The sequence below is a fragment of the Ambystoma mexicanum genome, chromosome 4q (assembly GCF_040938575.1).
Source record: "Ambystoma mexicanum isolate Mex_15411 chromosome 4q, UKY_AmexF1_1, whole genome shotgun sequence".
Lineage (NCBI taxonomy): Eukaryota > Metazoa > Chordata > Amphibia > Caudata > Ambystomatidae > Ambystoma > Ambystoma mexicanum.
Window position 1 is genome coordinate 331,911,796 of NC_090928.1, and position 19,226 is coordinate 331,931,021.

A 19,226-nucleotide genomic window follows, 5' to 3' on the forward strand; every position below is an offset into this window, starting at 1 on the left:
CAAAAAAGAAATGGATTCGATCCTTTATGCGCGAGTAGAGAAAATATTCCCCACACTATAACCACATGTGCCTTTTCAACCGGCATGGCTATCGAATGAAAATTGAAATATATAAACATTAGGTAAAAAAGTATAAAGGTAAACACACTGGCCGACGAAAAAATGAGTTAAAATAGGAAGATCTAAAAGGTAGAAATATACATATTGAACGAAATGTTCCTGTTATTTTGGCCTGCAGTCGGATAAAGCAAAATACGGTGGTTGCGGGAATCTAGTAAATTGTTGCTCTGTGTCCTTGTGGTCCTCGATCTCTATGCCAACCGCACAGAATTTAGATGTCACACAAGGCTTTGCCTCGTCTACTGTTCTCGCTACATGGAAGCTCTCTCCTATAGGCGTTGCCTCTTCCACTGCACCCCAACATCTAGGTATGGTAGCTTCTCCACCTTCATCACGTCTACTGCAACCTCGACTCACTGTAATCTCCTCAAAATCTCCTCTTCCTCTCCACCGTCTGACAAGACACTCATTAATGCTCTAGCCCTTAGCAAATCAGTCATGCGAACAGCCTCCACATATGCCATCCCCACTGCTCCTTCCAGCCCCTCCTAAAAAGCCCATACATTTCCAATTGCACCCCAGTGAACCTTACCGCATCTGCCTTTAACCTCCCACTACAGTGATAAAGCAGATTATTTTTTTACAATAGACCTTTAGAACTCAAATACATCCATGGCCTTCCTCACTCCTTAACCTACGTAGCCCATCTGCCGCTATAGAATTCTTAGCCTACGTAGCCCATCTGCCGCTATAGAATTCTTAACCTACGTAGCCCATCTGCCGTTATAGAATTCTTAATCTACGTAGCTCATCTGCCGCTATAGAATTCTTAACCTATGTAGCCCATCTGCCGCTATAGAATTCTTAATCTACGTAGCCCATCTGCCGCTATAGAATTCTTAACCTACGTAGCCCATCTGCCGCTATAGAATTGGCTGCCTCTATCAGTCAAAAACCAAACATCACCTTCTCAATTCTTGGTTATCCTGTAACTCTCTGAGATTAAATTACTTTTTCTTGTTGGTGCCCCAATACTGAACCACCCCTTTGCTCCCTTTGACTAAAGATATGGTAGCTCCTTTAGTTCAAATTGAAGAGTATAGTGGATATTTCATATAATCTCCCACTGTATGTCTCTTGCACTGAGCATACCGAGATCCCTCCCTGAACGATATAGTGTATAATATTGGATGTACTTCTTTTATCGAATGGCAGTGTTCATTGGGATAATTTGCATGCCCACAATGCTTTGCTCATGTGGCTCTGAACTGGAGGTGAACTTCCAGCGATGGCTACTGCGTGGCGCTGTGGCATGTGTGACTTGGCACAAATGGCATATTCTACTTTGACATTGTCTGGCGATGTATCACTTTCCACTGTCTTGGCCAAACTTTAAATTTTGGGTAGCATCCACGACTGATTATCATACCTTTTTGTTTACATCAAATAAAAACAAATATTTCACTGCAAATGAGCATAACATTTAAGCAGAACTGAATTCATGTTTCTGGACCCTAGAGACCTACTACAGGGCTCCCCAAGAAATCCATGTCCCCCATCATTGTTTGGTCTCTCTTTGCCCCACTCCAACAAGGGAGAAAATGGTGTCATCTGCAACCCAGTGGTGACCAAACAAATCAACAACACTCTAAGAGGTTACTTCCTCTGTATTCGGATGCCAAAACGGGCCCTTCCCCATGTTCCCAGGTCAGACTATGTCGCGGTTGTAGGCACTTTAATCAACTTGCATCAATGGTCCACAAGCACTTTGCACACTGGTTTGCCAAACTACCAGGTAGCCCACAGTCCGGCGTATCTTCAAACTTTCACACTACTCTCCAGTCCCCAGTCCTAGACACAGCTTGCATTGACTCCATTTCCCGTTCCTGCGAAACCTTAAGACAGGGCCAAAGAGGCCAAACGTGTTCATGTCAATAGCAGTTTTTAGTCTGTCTTTTGTAGGCCTAAGAATAAAACTGTTGAAATTGCAAAACTAGTTGTCCAGTTGTCCTGTTCCTCTCTCCTCACGGCAGTATTTACAGAGTTGTATAAAGCACACACCTGGCTGGATAGCAGCAGAGCATTAAAGCAGGGTGGGGTAGACAAAAGACTCACCTATTATCAATATGAGAAGGGGGCGCAAGGAGGTGCAGCAGGGTGATAGAGGCAAAAGCACCAGTCGCGGGAACGGGGATTGGGAATGCTGTGTTGAACAATCATTTAAGATTGATGTCATGTTCTGTGGAGAGGTGCTCCTCTTTCTATTTACATACACTTACAGAGCTTGAACGTTCAGCTTGCCTTTCTTGGCAGTATTGAACAAGACTACAAATGGTGCATAAAAGGGTCTTGGGATGAAAGTTATGCACTGGTAGAAAACATTCACATGAATGGTTAAATAGAAAAGAGCCAGGTTTTGACCAAATTCCACTATTTAGACGGGCCTCCGGTTTGTATGATCACCCGGGGCAGAGAGTTCCACGCATGTTCTGGATTAGGTCTTGAAACCAGAAGTATGTTATGAGTAGACAATCATACTGCATGAGAGGGCCAAAACCAGTTGCAGTGGTTAATGGCTGTGGTATTCTCTATAGGGCAGGCATAGGGCTTTTCTATGATTCTCTGTTTCCCTGTCTCACTGGTCACCTGTGGAGCCAGAGAAGGGCAGGGATACATGGTCTACAGGCCCTAGATTGCAGAAGCGTCTGGTTGCTAGGGATTGCAATCTCTGAAGTTTTGAGATTTCAATGCCCAGAAGAGCCAGATATGTTGAGGTGCAATAGTCTAGCCCAAAAGAGAGCAGGTTATTTAGTAACAATATACGAGTATTAAGTGAGAAGTACTTGAAAATCTGACAAAGAATCTTGAGCAGATACATTCCTGCCACTGCCAAGACAGATAATTGAGCCGTCAAAAGTAATGTGGCATCCCTTTTGACACCAAGGTGTTTTTCCTGACTGTGTCAGTTTCAGATTTGGAAAAAGTCCGATAGAGGTTGACCTCTGCCCAGAACACCAAATAAGTCACTTGTTGGCTTCATGCAGATATATCTGTCCACTGCTGTTAAGCATGATTTCAATTTTGACCAACTGATGCTAGTTTTGGTCATTTAGTTGGATAAGGATTTGGGTGTCATCTGCATAGATATAAAAAAATGCATACCACAGGTCGTTACCAGATCAACATAGTGGGGGCCATAACGATTGAATGATAAAGGCCACAGAGAGGAATGGTGCTGCACTCCACATGCCTAAGGGATTTTGTTGATTTAAGAGGACTAACTAAAAGGTCTTGGTGTTAAGACCCATCCCTCAGATAGGAAATTAACCAATCTTGCACCTTGCCTTGGTATTCAAGTTTGAAAACACAATCAAGTAGCAATTTATGGTCAACCATGTCAAACACAGCAGACATATCCAAAAGGGCAAGACCCGCTGCACTTCCATCACTGGACCTGCTACATAAATTATCCTTGACCCGGACCATTGTAGGCTCAGGAACCACAATAGGTCAGAAATTGGTCTGTTGTGCATGCAGTGATTTTTGTTCTTCGCATAATTTAGCATCTGCGTGGCCATTGTTTTTATTAATAATGTTCCCATATATTGAAGTTGAGACATTAGTCGAACATTGGATGGAGTATTTGGATCCAAGGAGTGTTTCTTTAGACGTGGGTCCGCCACTGCCTTCTTGAGATCCTCGAGAAGTTAGCTCAGGGAGGCATTTAGCGTTAAACCGATCCAACATACAAAGAGGGCTAATGCTAAAAGGTCATGAAGAGAAACCGTGGCCCCACAAGAATGAATACCTTCAGTAACTCTGCATCAGTTAATAATTCAACATAAAAAATAAAAGATAAAGGCATGTCTCTAATTTTGGGAAATGTAGTGTCCATGCAGGCAGGTTTATAAGAAGCCATGCTATCTCCTAAAGACATCCATTTATATGGGGAATTGGCCAGAAAGACTCAAAGGGCAATGTAAGGAGAAAGCACAGTTGAAATGGCCACTGGGTTTCACAATTTGTACAATAGGTTGCAGGCTTCCTTAGTTGGGTTTTCAGTCCGTTCATTCCTCTGCCTTTTAGAAGAAATGTTTTGCACGCCTAATGTGTACGTCATGATTTTTCATAAATGGTTATTTGAGTCCTCATAACGAAGGTGCCATATGTGTACTTTTTGCTTGAGCTTGGCCTTTAGCTGACTCAGTTCGTTGGTGGACCCTTTGTTTAATGGCTTGAATTTTGATGTCTGCCGGACAGTTTTTGTTTGAGCAAGATTTCAAGAAGCACGGCCAGTGTCTGGTTAAATGCTGTGAATAATTCTGATGGGGTCCCATTTGATGATCGTGGCTCGATCCATAGGCCGAGCTAAGAGCTACGTTAAACCAAGATTTCAGGGAGAAAATCAATGTAGGTCTTATTTTAGATCAAGAATCAGGTTCTGAAGTCTGGGAGGCTATTTAAGAGAGAATAGTGCTGTGATCTGACCATCACAGTGTCATGGTTTAAAAGATTTTACTAAGGTTACTGAAAAAATCTCATTCAACCAATGAATTTTATCGTAAGTAGATTCCATTACTTGTGGGAAAAGATCTCAATTATTTAGGGTTTCCATCATTTTCGCTGTCAGATCACTTTCCCGGAGCATCATACCAGATGTTAAAGTCACCTGCAATAATTAATTAATAGGAATGTAATGCAGCTGAGGCAAAAACATCAGTACTTTTCTCGATGTGATTTCTACAGTTTTTGGGGGAGGTTGCAGAAGACCTGAAGATCTAGCAGAAAGGTTTTATATATAGCGTGATTCTGGCCAGAAGACACACAGCAAATTCAGCCTGAGCCACAAAAGCCCACCTCACCCATGAGCCACAGCTTTTTTTGTGTCTGACTACAAACAAGTGCCTCGCCGATTCTGAAAAGCTAATTTCCAAAACATACCTTTTCTTTCCCCAAAATCTAGTTCTGCTCAAATTTCATTGGATCTCAGACAGAGGGAAAAGCCCACAGAGGCAGTCACAGGGCCTGGGATGAGTGGTATGCTTTTCTACGGGCCCACAGTGGTTGTTTCCGATGGACTGCGGGTCCCATCAGATGCCCTGGCATCTCACCCAACACCTTCTGCCAGATTGATTTGTCAGCATTCTTTTTGAAAGGACAGAACTTCGGCTATTGCCGTTATGTCATCAAATGGCAATCGCTATGAAGACCTTGCACAGCAGCAAAAAATGCACAAAAAAAAAGTGCAGGTTAATTTTCACTAGCGATTATGCAATTGTGCATCCACAAATGCCTTGTAAAATGCACTGGTGTCCAAAAAAGACACCTCTTCACTGGGACTTGAAAGGCCTCCTGATATTGCAATTACCAAAGGGGGGAATGAAGGTGGTGTTGTGTACTGTGCACTCAGTGACCAAGATTCATTTAGCCGGTCGCGTTAAGAGCAGATCCCCAGCGGAATGAACAGCTCATGGTTGAGGATAGATGCGCGTCTTTGTCACAAATGTGTAGGGCTGCATCCTAGTCAGCAAGTCCACTTTTGTTTCCCACTACAAGTTAAATATGAGGGACAAACTAGAGTGCCACATACATCTTTTTCTTTGTCTCATTATCTGCAACTGTGTCTGGGGTGCTCAATCTTCAAGAAATGTGTGCAAACTGTACCAAATGCAATATAGACTTTGTAATAAGCCACATTAAATACTGTTTTTGTTGTCATTTGCAGTTCAACGATGGCAAAGAGGTCGGCTCTGAGAACATCATGACTAATCTAGCGGCTACCTCACTCATGCAGGGGTCTGCAACTTAACTTTAAGCTCCAGGGATGTTTTGGACTACAACACCCATCGACCCTACCCAGCAAATTCATTGGTGAGGTATCCTGGGAGTCATAGTCTAAAACATCTGGAGAGCCACAGGTTAAAGACCCATGAATTCCACTGTTGCGTTCAATGCTGTGCAATTATTGTGTCCAAAGCAAACATGTTCAATCATATTAAAAAATTGTCCCAAATGGTGATCATACATCAATTGCTGTGTCTTTCATATTCTATAACCTGAAGTAGGAAAACACACTAGTAAAAAGTCTCTAACTCTTTTCCCAGCAGCCCAAGACGGAATATTTGAATTTCCCAGCGTAACGTCGGAGAACCAGGGCTTGGATGGCCGCGGCATCACCCTAATGACAGGCTCCTCCAAGAAGATCTCAGTGCGGCTGCAGCGAGCCACCACAAGCCAGGCAACGCAGACGGAGCCTCTGTGGCATGACCCAGCCTGGAGCGACTCAGGGTCTCACACTTTTCCTAAGATGAAGAGCAAGTTCTCTGGCAAACTGGGCAAATGCAAAGGATTTGCCAAATGGGAAAATGAGAAGTCACACATGCAAGGCAATCAAGCCGCGACTGAAAGACAGATGGGAGACTTCTGCGCGGACCAGAACGGGACAGAAACGACACAAGAGACACTGGAAGCCGAGGTTGGTTTAAAAGACACCAATAAACATTTATCACAAAAGCCTAGGACTGGAGAGCTGCAGATAGACTTACCAAGGCTTGGTCTTCTCATGCATGTGTGTCTGAAACCACAGGTGTGCAGCAGGGAAGGTTCACTGCTTAAAGAGTAATGCATTCGAAGATCCAACAGGCCCCTAGAGGGATGGCAGGAACCGGGGAGACCCTGGACCCCGACATCTGTCTTCACCCATAGTGTGAACATTCTCTACCATCCGCCCTGTTCCAGAGTCCCACGAAATGTGTCCTCAATGTACCTTGCCATATGCCACCTCTGTGTGCCGGCTTTCTGCTCATTTCCCCCAAATATCCTGCCATCCACCCCTGCATTTCTCTAAATGCCATGCCATCTGCCCACACCTAATTCACCGACACTCTTCATAAATCACCTTTTATATATGCCATGCCCTCCATAATTTCTATTTTATTGACTGACTCCCCATGTTACCATGTTAGCTATCCTACCTCCAAATTCCCTTTCCACATACTCTGCAAACGAAATGACCTATGCTCACACTAGGCACTTGGGCGAACTGCCAGGTGTTCATCTGTTTATTGCCGTACATCACCCCTTGCCATCCTCCAAAGAGCCCCGACATCTACCCTACATGAAGTCGTCTTCAAATAGGGGAGATGTTCTCCTACCCGATGCTCCAAATTACACCGGCATATATTCTACCCCAAGTGTTCCATGCCATATGATTTTAAATCGTCATGCCATCTGGCTTTACTAAAAGTGCCTATCCACATCACCAAAGTGCCTTTCCATCAACCCTCCCCTAAAGTGTCTTACCATGCTGCCCAAAAGTGCTTAGTCTTCTGCATCCTCCAAAAGTGACATTCTCTGTTCCCTCCTGAAATGTGGAAGGTGCCTAGTCACATGCCTCCTAAATTTCTCTCCCCTTCCTACCTATCGAGGGAACCTACCAGATCCTGTAGTTTGCCCTCAAGAGTCTTCCCCTCACCGTAAGAAACCTTCATATCCCCACAGTTTCCTGTCCTCGTCCTCTAAAGGAGCCCTACCATCTAACCACAACAAAAGTGCCTTGACAGCTAACCACTCCCAAAGTACTGTTACATCTGGCACCCCCTAAATTGCCTGCTAGAAGTCCTTCCACCAAAGTAATCCGCCCGGTCTCCCTCAATGTTCTCCCGAAGCACTGGCTCCCTTGAAGTGCTATGCCAACTGTCCACTCTCCAAAGTGCACTGTCATTTGGTCTCCCAAGTTGATGTTTGACGCAATTGCTGCATTCTGCACCCCCAGCATCAGTGGCTATTTCCCACCTGCTGTTTGAGCTGCCTCCGGTGCTCTCTTACCCAAAGCACTGGCCCTGTTGCAGAAGGCTAGGGCAACTGAAGCACTCGGGTAGGGCGAGCTCAAGGCACTCTCCTAGATACAGCATTCTCCCATGGTGGTATACAGAGGCTATGTCTGCTCCGTTATAGGATATGAAGTTTTGGAGGCCCGATAACGGCCTTGTGAGGTCCAAAACACCCAGGGATGAGGTTGTGCAGGAGTTATAAGGTGTGCTGCAATTCTTCTTCTTCTATAAACATTCGAGGAGCATGTGGTCAGTTTTAGGAGTAGTTGCTGGTCTCAGCCAGGAACTTTCTTCCATGGGCGGGGTGGAAGTTGGCTGCAAGTTCGCCTGCATGTTTCGTGGCTCTGCTGCTGTAGCTCCAGGGAGTGGGTAGGCCCAAAGGTGTTGCTGGAGCTAGCTTGGCGCTTCAGAACTTCAGCTGTGATGAAGCGCAGTGATGGATAGATAGCTCTGTATTCTTGTAGAGCTTGCTGCGGTGTGGGCGTGTGTACATATATAGAGGCCGTTTGTGTGTAGTGGTAATTTGTGCACTTGGGATGGCAGGGAAGCAGGGTTGGCTGGAGTAGGTCTTTCCACGCAGCAGGCATTGCTAGTTCCTGCGAGACTGTAAGACCTAGTCGGCCTCATTGCAAGTTGGCCGGTCTTCTAGTGGTAAATCCGCTAGAATACCGCCCAATGGAATTACTGTTACCGCCCCTTGATCCAGCAGAATTACTGCCAGATTACAAGTGGCAGTGGCAGAGTTAATCCGCATTTAGACTGTATGTGGCATTTTTGGTGCAATTATCGCCAGCAGAATTACCACCACAGTAATTCCAATGATTTTAGAAAGAAAATGGGAGGATTTACCTCAAGCAGGACACTGGAGGTAAATCCCCCACTCCAGGGCCATGCTTGTAGTATGGCGGTACAGGAAAAGTGGCTGTAATTCCATTGCCACCAATTGTTTCCTGCACCACCATACTTGTAATGAGCCCCAGTGTGTGAGGGTCATGCAGTTAGTGTGTAATAAAGGGGTTAGACAAAGGCACAGCTGGGATACCATGTGCCCTGCCCTCCGTGAACCCTGAAAATGAACCTTAAAATCCAGGCTGGCCTTAGGCACATTTAAAGCCATAACTTCACCTGTTTAAAATGGAATATCATTAATTTCGGGTGTTGCATGTCATTTCTAATCAATGAACCCCTGGCTTGTAAAATGGCCTCATGCAATTGATGGGTGCTGAAGTTGATCATGCCCAGTCAAAAATTGACAAATAGTTCTGCCAATGAGAAGTCTCAACAGAACACCGACCCTGGCTCTACAGCACACCTGGCAGTATACCACACCACTTAATCAGAGCAAAGATGTGCCATGAAGCCGAGTCTGTCTGGAATCAAATGTCTCACTATGGAGAACAGATACATTCTGAATCCGTCCGAAGGACTGTGATTCACAGAATCTGGGTACATGCAATATTTGCGTAGTTGGGGAATAGAATATCACGCATGCATTTTTAGGTTTCAAACTATGGCCTGTTGATCCCTCAGTGCACCGTTGCAACCAACTTTATGATAAAATTGCTAATATCCATGCCAATGTTGGTAATGATCAAACAGTAGATTTGGCACATCCTTAAGATCAGACTTTCTACTTGTATGATATAAAGAACGACCCACGACTGCACATTTAAATGTAAAGTAATAATGGAAGGCAATACTCCATTGGAGGCCTTTATCCTTGTGAATGTGCGGCTGAGCCCTGCCCCTCTGCAGCTGTGGAGGAACTTGCTAGGGCTCTGGCTAGCACAGGCTTTCTTAAGGCTTCTGTTAGTGAGTAATCCGTGCTGGATCCCATTATACAGGCCTGTGTGACTACACTGAGCAGGAAAATGCTGTTGGAACCAACCACTTTTACTAATTATAAGCATATAACAAATCTACCTCTTCTCTTGAAAATTCTCGACAAGTTCACTTGCTAAGTAGCTTCGGCAATGTGTGACGAGCACCAACTCTTGGGTTATGGCAGTCAGTTTCCCGCCGCCGCAGTATAGGCACTGAGCTCTCCCGGGTGTTTAGTACAGCTTGCTTCAGCTCATAGAAGATGGGAGCGCAGTTCCCCTGATGCTTCTGGATCCTTCGACTGCTATGAAAACCTATGATAAGTCCCGTCGTGGTTTTCTTAAGAAGTAAAGCTTTCAGAGTTTGTGTAGACTCGTGTGAATCCCACCGGGAGACTGGGCAGAGTGGTGTCTCCAGGGGGTCATGTATTTTGACCCGGCTTATTAATAACTATATCCAACCCCTCCAAGATCTCCCTGTATCTCTTCTTGTTATGCTTCAAATCTATGCAGATGATTCCCAGACCGTTCTCGGCTGGAGGGAGATCATGAAGCATGCACTTTTCTTCCACAGAGCATCCTTAGTGGCATAGAAACATGGACAACAGGATCTGTTTAACCCAGGCCAAAACAGAGTGTCTAATTATCTTGCGGACACGCGACACACGCAGGATTTCTGAACTCTACCCTCCCTTCTCTAACGCTGGCTTCACTATTCCTGTACAGAAGAAGGCCACAGCAGTAGGTATCCTCCCCGATTTCTCCTTTTCCCTCACCCCGACTACGCAAGACCATCATGTTTTCACTTCGATTAATTATTATCCAATTAAACAGCTCACGGTTTCACCACTGCTGAAGCCACGGTTGGATCAAAGCTCGATTGCTGCAAAGTATATTTCCTGTGAGCTGCACAAAAGACCCTCCATCGTGTACAGGTGCAGCAGAAGCAAGGGAGGCAACATGGACAGCGAGGCATGATCAGTTTTCACTGCGCAAAGACGCCTTTATTGGCTTCCTAAGAGAGCATGTGTTGTCGTCAAGTCTCTGTACTTGGCTCATAAAGCATTGTATGGTCAAGCTCCCTTTGTTTTAGGAAGTGCCCTAAATGGTACTTTCTGGCGAGATCCCTATGCTCCACGACAGAGCCCTCTAACGATTTCACGCGGTCAAAGATCAATGTCGTATGGGAGTTAATTCTGTGTTCCTGAAGCAAAACACTGGAACTAAGACCATTAAAACCTTCCACTTCTAGAGCCTCCGGTTGTGCCAAGTCTCCCTCTCTACCTCCTGTGCAGTGTGATGCCTTCTGGATAGCTATCACACTGCAAAAGAACCCAATGAAATCATACCTGGATGGAGTGTCAGATGTGGCAAGTGAAGCGACCGGTTTCTACATGACACATGAAGGAGTGCTCCTCCACTGCAAAGACTGGAAACATCAGAGTAGTCCAGACTCTGACGACAACGAGGGGGAGATTGGAAGTCTTCCCTGAGTGAAAGGAGGACTGGTATTGGTGGGGGAGCGGCTCCCACAGGAGTGCTATAGACTGTGGGCGTCATGTTTTCCGAATGTGTCTATTCTCTTTCTCCATTTTTAAGTGTTCATTTGGACTGCATAGGATCATACATAGGGGTAAGAGTCGGGTTGGATCTATGTACATTGAAAGTGGCCTTTACCTGTGGTTGTAGTTGCTGTACTTTTTACCTTTAAGGGATTGAGGGTCAGTATACGTGTTTGTAGTTGCTGTACTTTTTTACCTTGAAGGAATTTAGGGTCAGTATATGTGTTTGTAGTTGCTGTACTTTTTACCTTTAAGGGATGGAGAGTCAGTATACGTGGTTGTAGTTGCTGTACTTTTTACCTTGAAGGGATTTAGGGTTAGTATATGTGGTTGAAGTTGCTGTACTTTTATCCTTGAAGGGATTGAGGGTTTGTATATGTGGTTGTAGTTCCTGTGCTTTTTACCTTTAAGGGAATTAGGGTCAGTATACGTGTTTGTAGTTGCTGTACTTTTTACTTTGAAGGGATTGAGGGTTAGTATGTGTGGTTGTAGTTGGTGTGTTTTTTACCTTTAAGGGATTCAGGGTAAGTATATGTGGTTTGAGTTGCTGTGCTTTTTACCTTTAAGGGATTGAGGATCAGTATACGTGTTTGTAGTTGTTGTGTTTTTACCTTTAAGGGTTTGAGGGTGAGTATATGTGGTTTTAGTTGATGTGTTTTTATCAAGGAAGTGGGTTTTGTACGAAACCAATAATACATGTAATAAAGTGCTGTTACAAATATAATCTCGAAAAACAGAAGGATATACATTTAAACAAATTTAATCAGCTGCAAGTATATACTATTAAATGAAGGCGGTCCAGAATGACAGGAGGCGTCTATTTCCAAGTAGGTGACTTCATTGGTCGAAAACAGGTACATCCGGAATTTATCAGGAAGGCTGGTAGAGGTAGTTCAGGGGAGCGGAGATGGGTAGGGACACAAGGCTTCTTGCCACCTGGAATGTAAGCCATACGATATAGCTGCCACATATGGAGTACATGTACAGAACACTTACACCAACACTCAATAGCCGCCTATACACATCACTCCTCCAAGGTTCTATTTACACAGCAGACAATGAGGACGTGACATAATAAAGTACCTCCGAAAAGTATATTTGCCGCACAACGTAATGTGAGGTAGATATAGGGCGCAGTTAAAAGACAAAACCACACACAAATAGTTCATTGGTGGAAGCCACATGGAAAGTGTATTGAACCAAAGAATCCCAGCAAAACCCAGCTCTGTGGGCACTGCCATTAAGCCCTACATTCAGACATGTTCTATGGATGATTGCACTGATGGGGGACGAACAAAAAACCTTTGATAGAAAAAGACAACAGATGTTGGACATTCCAGTGGGGACTTGCTCCAAATCAGAGTTTAGAAAAGGATGGAATCTTGCGGTTGAATGTATCTGCAAGATGGGATGCTCTACGGACAAAGGATCGCTGCAAGACGGATATTTGGTGCAGTCTCTCAGCACTGCTCGTGCCACCGCATGTCACCTAGGGAATCATTGCCTAACTTGGTATAGTTGATCTGCACCACGAGCTGCTCAGAGGTCAATCACCAGGCCATGCAGCTTGCTAAAGGAAATTGGGACCTTCATGGGAACCAGCAGTATTATTCACAGCGGAGACTGATGCAGTGCCTCACAGCACCTGCAGTGATGTAACCCACCACTCTAGGAGCCAAGAGGGAAGGTGATCTTTCCAGACCGACATATTGCTGATTACGGGAGGCCAGACTGTTCTACCTTCTCTGCTCCAAAGGCCTGCAGCGTCATCCAGCTAGAGTCGGGATTCAGGAATGCAAACCATCACAATCTACATCCTGAAAAATCTGCAGGTTGGTGTAGAGTGAAGTTTTGTGAAGCAGCACATCAGCTGATCCGCCACTTCTTAATGCTGCCACGACTCTTGGCAGCCCTGGCGAACCAGGCCAGAGGTAGCTGCTAGCTCCCCTGCAGTGGTTTTGCTGATGCAGGCATGTTTGGTCTTTTTGCAGACTAGGGATGCACTACTCTACTGTGCCAGATTGTGTTGCTGCATGGGAAAGGAAGAACCCAGGTCCCAAGACACAGCATTATATGGATGTAGAAATGATGAAAGCGAACTACTTCCAATGAGAATCCGGTACCTGAAACTGCCAGGGATCACATGTGTGGGGAAAGGATTCTATGGTGCAAGGGTTTAGGCGAGAGCAATTTAGCTTTGATAGCCTGCAGAGAACAAGAAGGCTTTATTTGTGAATGTACCAGATCCATTCGCCACAGCTCTTCATGTACCTATACAATAGCAAACACATCCAACATCTGGTCTACAGGGATCTCTTGGCATAGTGATCCCACGCCGTAACCCAAACAGCCATACCCAGGAGAGATCTGTTTGTCAGTAGATATCTGGGCACTACTTCATAATCTAAAAGAAACACAATAAACCGGTTGGCAAGCTGCAACCCACCCCAGGTAAAATGGTTCGATCCCAGCTGCGCAAATGTAAGCACAGCACGGGCGTGGCTCCTTCTCTATATGAGCGGCCCTCTCACAGAAGCACATAGACTATGTTGGTGGTTCATAGAGTGATGGTTTTCCTCACCTAGACATGAAGGTGTGCATTGGGGCTATTACAATGCACAAGTCAATGCAATCCTCCTTCCTAAGTCCCCTCACCCAGCACATTTCAGAACATTCATTAGCAGTGATGCTGCTTGCCTTGTTCAATCAGTAAGCTGTATCTTCTGACTTACTGCCTAATTTGTTTACCGTTACTGCTACTCAGTCCAATCGATTAACCACCGGATAACAAATGGTGATCTGGTGATGTTAGGCCCACTTTTTGGAGTCCATAGGACTCCATGAGGATTTTTTTGCAGATTGACCGCAACTGGTAATACTGACTAAGAAATCTGACGATATATGGCAGTAAGGTGGAAGATTCGCCTCCAGCTTCTTCTTGGCGGTAAATCCTTCGCCGCACCACCAAACTCATAATATGGTGATGTGGTAGTTCAGTGGTAAAGTGGCGGAAATGAAATACTGCCTCTTTACTACCAATTTGTACCGCACCACCATACTCCTAACGGGGTCCAGTATCTGTTTTGTATTAACCAGAACAAACAAATTGTATTTAGACGATTATGGGTATTTTCAGGTAAATGGATTAATCATCAGAGCTGACTGTGCTTCAGACACTTAAGGTTTTCTGTAATTTTTAAGACTTCAACATGCGCCTCAGCCTAATTAACCAAGTGCTTGCTTAAGTGTTTTGAAGCAGCTTATGGATAGCTAGAGAAAAACATAGGTGTTGAATTATCTTTTTAATCAACGTGTCCCATTGAGATTTTTTTGGGACTAAGACTTGGCTCGATTATTTGCCCGAATCACCCACATTTTCAACATATCCGCAATCCACCAAACTTCCAAGAGATTTGGTTTAGCTATTTCAGGCGGGCATATTCACCTGGCCTGCGGGAGCTCTTCAGCGGTCACTGGGAATCCTTTCAGAGAGGGGAGGAGGGTTGGATGGACTTGTGTCGGATGGAGCCTTTTGCTTTCTATTCTAGGTAGGGCTTTTAAAGAAAACATCATTGCACAACGTGCATTGAATATATTTATAGGGAGACACAAAACCTCATTGCACATTGTGCATTTAATATTGCAGGAGAGCACTTGGGTAGGGTGATGTTAGGCAGCATAGCATTCAAAATAATATAATTGTATGCATCTATTTGAAAGCAATCTGCCTTTCACATAAAGGCAGGCTACCCCTTGGGATTTTTATTTTTTTTAGAGGTTTCACTTTCTCTACTAAGAACCTTAACATTACATTTTGCATGATTGCTCCAAGGCTGCTTCAATGATGACAAAAAAGTAGATTAACTGAAATTTCAACAATTTTGGATGAACAGAAAAAAAGTGTAGGGGTGCTGGAAACATTGTTCGAGGTGGTGGTGACCACAGGCGATGAGCATTTGAGACTGGTTGACTGGCTGTGTGAAGCAGCATACTACCTGCATGATTTCACTGAGTAATAGAACAGATGAGGAATTTGCCCTGGACCATCTGGTTTGAAAGTGTGCACTCACACACAAAACAAGTAGTTTAATTGTTTTGGGGCAACAGAAAACAAATGTGGGGGGTGTGGGGAACATTGTTGGATGCAGTGGTAATCACAGGGGTATTAGGTCCATTGATTGACTCCCAACTGATAGTTAGGTCAATAAGCTCAAGAAAGTCTGGTCAACTCATTAAGGTGGTCCGCCTGTTAGTCTAATTGACCAGTTTATGATGGGGAGAGAAAAGTGAGGGGTTCACTGGTAGGGCAGAGAACAAGGTGGCAGGGGGTAATACAATTCTGGGGTTGGGAGCAGAGAATGTCAAGGTTAGGGGAAGGGGAGAAGAAAACAGAGCAGCAGTAGAGATCACTGGGGACACAGCAAGTGGGAATGGGCAGGAGGGGGGGTGAGAAATGCTGGGGGCTGGTGAGGAGACAAATGCAAGTACCATGGTCTTAATGCCAGTAAGACCAAGATTCTTCCTATCGGGACACCTGCTCCCCATTTCCTTCCTGCTATCCGGCCACCATCTATGAGCTCAACTCCATCTCCTTCCACTGCAGCCAGACATCTTGGGGACATCTTCGACTCCTCTCTCTCATTTACTCCTCACACCTTGGAACTCGCCAAGAAGGCCCACTTTCAATTTCACCTCCTTAGAGGAATTCTCCCTTTTCTCACCTTCCCCCAGAAGCTCAACGTCACTAGAGCTCTGGTCCTCTCCAGGCTGGATTACTGTAAAATCCTCTTCCTCATCCTGCCTCTTTCTTCACTCGTCCTGTTCAACTAATCCAGTATAGGGCTGCGACACCTATCCTTGGCCTCAAGTCCTGGGACCATATCTCTCCAGCTTTAAAATCTCTCCACTGGCTCCCGGTTACTGCAAGGATCAAATTCAAGACGCTTTCATCCACAAGGCTGTCTGGGGTCTGGGACCACGCTACCTGTAGCTCTCTCTTACAAAATACTCTCCTTCCATACCCCTTCAATCCTCTGGCTCCAGCTCTCTGCTCATCAAATGTATCTCCAAGCAGAGGGATGGGGGCAGATCCCTCTCCTCAGCTGGCTCCCTTCTATGGAACAGTCTCCCTCGCTCTCTCATTCTTAAAAAAGGACCACCTCAAGTTTTGCAAACAACTCAAGAACTTTATCTTCTCCTTCTCCTTCCCTCTCTGCACCCCTCCCCTCCTCCTTGCTAACCTTCCTCTCGGTTGCTGAGATTGGCGGCCCGGTCCCTCAAGAGTCCTATTGGGTCCTGGCCTTCTCCCCTAAACATCACCAACACCCTGCCCCTGCACTGCCCTCTGAGCCCACGCCCACCTTGAGTGGATTGTCTCCTCCCTGCACTTACCTGTTGGGTAGTTGACTTCCCTCTTCACTTGCGACAGGTCTGCCCATGCATTTACCTGCTGCTCCCCTCAACAGGCACCGCTTGCACATCCCCCCTGGGGGACCTTATTAGACCTTACCTCACCACCCCCTTTTCTCTCTCACTGAACTTGCACATTCTGAATGTCACAAAGTCTAGTAAGACCACTGTCTGCTTTATTATGTATTCATTGTTTATTTACTCCCTTGCTCCCTTCCCTTTGCCTTGTGGCACTTTGAAACAATGGGCCTCATTACGAGGGCGGAGGTAGCCTTGCTGGTTTTACCGGCAAGGCTACCTCCAAACTCGCATCCGGGTCCGGCACCCGCAAATGGGCAATTACCAGGGTATTCCAGCCAAGCCAGACCCAGTAATTGCCCTTTCGCGGGTGCCGGGCCCAGTACATCCCCATTCTCATTGAGCCCTGTAGCCCTGTAGGGCTCAATGGGAATGGGGAGGGTGGTAGCGCCGGTACCGTCAATAATGGTACCGGTGCTACCATCATGTTCTGCTCGCGGGTGCCGGTACAGCCACCAGGTCAGACCTGGTGGCTGCAAGGGCACCCGTGAGCAGAACTCCTAGTATGGCGGTATGGTAGCAACGGTGCCGGTAGCGATACCGGCGCTGTTGTTGCCTTACCACCATACTCGTAAGGCGGCCCAATGTCTTGTTGTACAAGAGCCTTATAAATGACCAATAAATAAATAAATGGGCGATGAATGGTGGAAAACCCCTGTGAACGCGATGGAAAGAAAGGAAGACCGGCAGAAGGAACAGGAGTAAGGAAGAAATACATGAAGATAGAAGGAAGTAAGGAAACAGAAGGAATGAAATAAGAATGAAGAAAAGTGAGGATGGGCACAAACACAATAAAAGACGAAAAGGGAGTAAGAAATAAAAATGAAGGTGGAAAGAACGGATGAACAGTACATCACAATTACCCTTAGGTGGCAATAGCTCACCACATTACCATTAAAATGAAAAATGTGTGGCACAGCGCAACAATCAGAGTTGAGCAGCCTACTTTTAAAATAACCAATATACACATAACCATCACCAGTGGTGCGTATTTGTGGCAGGTTGATCGGCTGTGTGGCATAACACCGCCTGCTTGAGAGCATCAGGTTTTAAGAAGAATTATTGGTACATTTAAATTGAACTGCTGTGCCACATTCATGAAAGAAATATTTCTAATTTAATTTGTGTGTAAAATGTATTGTGGTTTGATTGTATACAAACTAAACCTCTTTCTTTGAAAACAACATACAACAGCACGGTGACCAACAATTTAGATGTTATTCCTGCACTGCTTTCTGCGTGTACAAAACGATTTATTGGAATATTAAGTGTGAAGTGCCAGATTGCTGAGAACATGTGCTAAGTACTGGAAGAGAACTGTACTGAATTCTCTAACAGAGCACACAGCTCAGTGAGCTGAGGGGGAACCACTGGAGAAGATGGCAATTGACAGAAGGGAGTGTGGCTAGTAGTATTATTGGCCAAATTGCACACGTTCAGCTACTTTCAGGTGCAAGATCATACAGCACTACCACCCCTTGAAAAGGGGTCCGCCAGTGTCTATTGTGTTTGAGGCAAAAAGCAACACAAATTAAGATGTCCCCAGAGTCAGGAACCAAAACGTGGGAGGGGGCAAGGAAGTCTCCATAGAAATGTTGCATGCTTCACTGCGGAAACAGAAGCTGCTTCCATTTCTGGGCAGGCATGCATCTTCAGTGGTGTAACGGAACAACGTCAGACAATAACCACAAGTTGTGCATCCACCATTGCTACAACAAGCACTGCAAGCATTCAAACCCTGGTAGCAGGGATGGCTATTATTACCTTCCAATGTCATATCTAGCTGTTTCTGCCGTTGCACAGCCAGCCCAAACCGTACTTTTGCGATACAAATAAGATATCATATCATATACCCCCCCCCTAAGAACAGAGTCTGGCATAAGTGGGGATGTATCCAGTGATCACTTGTTGCAACATACCAACGCACCGGTCAGGTTCTGCAGGGGACTGTTGAGGTGCCAGCTGAAGGGGATGTCACTGAATCTGTGTTAGAAGGGGCAGATGTTCTTGAGGGATATCTGGGTTGGCAGCTCCCAGCATTAGGCTGTGGGCAAGTGGGGCATGCCCTATTATCCATGTTAGAGGAGTATGATAGATCTCAGGCTAGCACACCGACTGCATCTCCCACTTCTTCCACTCCTCTGGCCTCCTATTTGGATTATGGCAATGGTGCCCCTAATGCGTAGGGTGATTATGATGCCCACCCCTGCTTCCCGCAAGAGAACACTGGGAGAGGGCGTTTCGTCTAAAAGCACTGATACCATGTCCAACCCCATCAGTGGCCAAGAAAAGGGTTGGAGGAAGATAGACAGCCTGAAAGGGCACAGACTACCACCACAACCCATGCACAGGTTCAGAGGGTAGAGGTACCACCACAAAGCACTCATTGTGTGTTCACTCTCTTTGCGACAACTCAGTAATACCGACGTGATAGTGGTGTATATGTCAATCAACAACCGCAACTA

General features: G+C 45.5%; 1 protein-coding gene across 5 annotated transcripts in view; it reads left to right on the top strand.

Annotated features, from left to right (window-relative positions):
- The window catches only part of RASGRP3 (RAS guanyl releasing protein 3), a 702,554-nt gene that overhangs the window by 675,912 nt on the left and 7,416 nt on the right, over positions 1-19,226 (top strand). For 4 of the 5 annotated variants that reach the window (XM_069607912.1, XM_069607913.1, XM_069607911.1 and 1 more), the window contains one exon: positions 6,165-6,535. In XM_069607912.1, coding sequence (XP_069464013.1) covers positions 6,165-6,535 — 371 coding nt within the window. The remainder of the gene's footprint in view (positions 1-6,164; positions 6,536-19,226) is intronic. The other variant, XM_069607915.1, reaches the window with a different exon arrangement.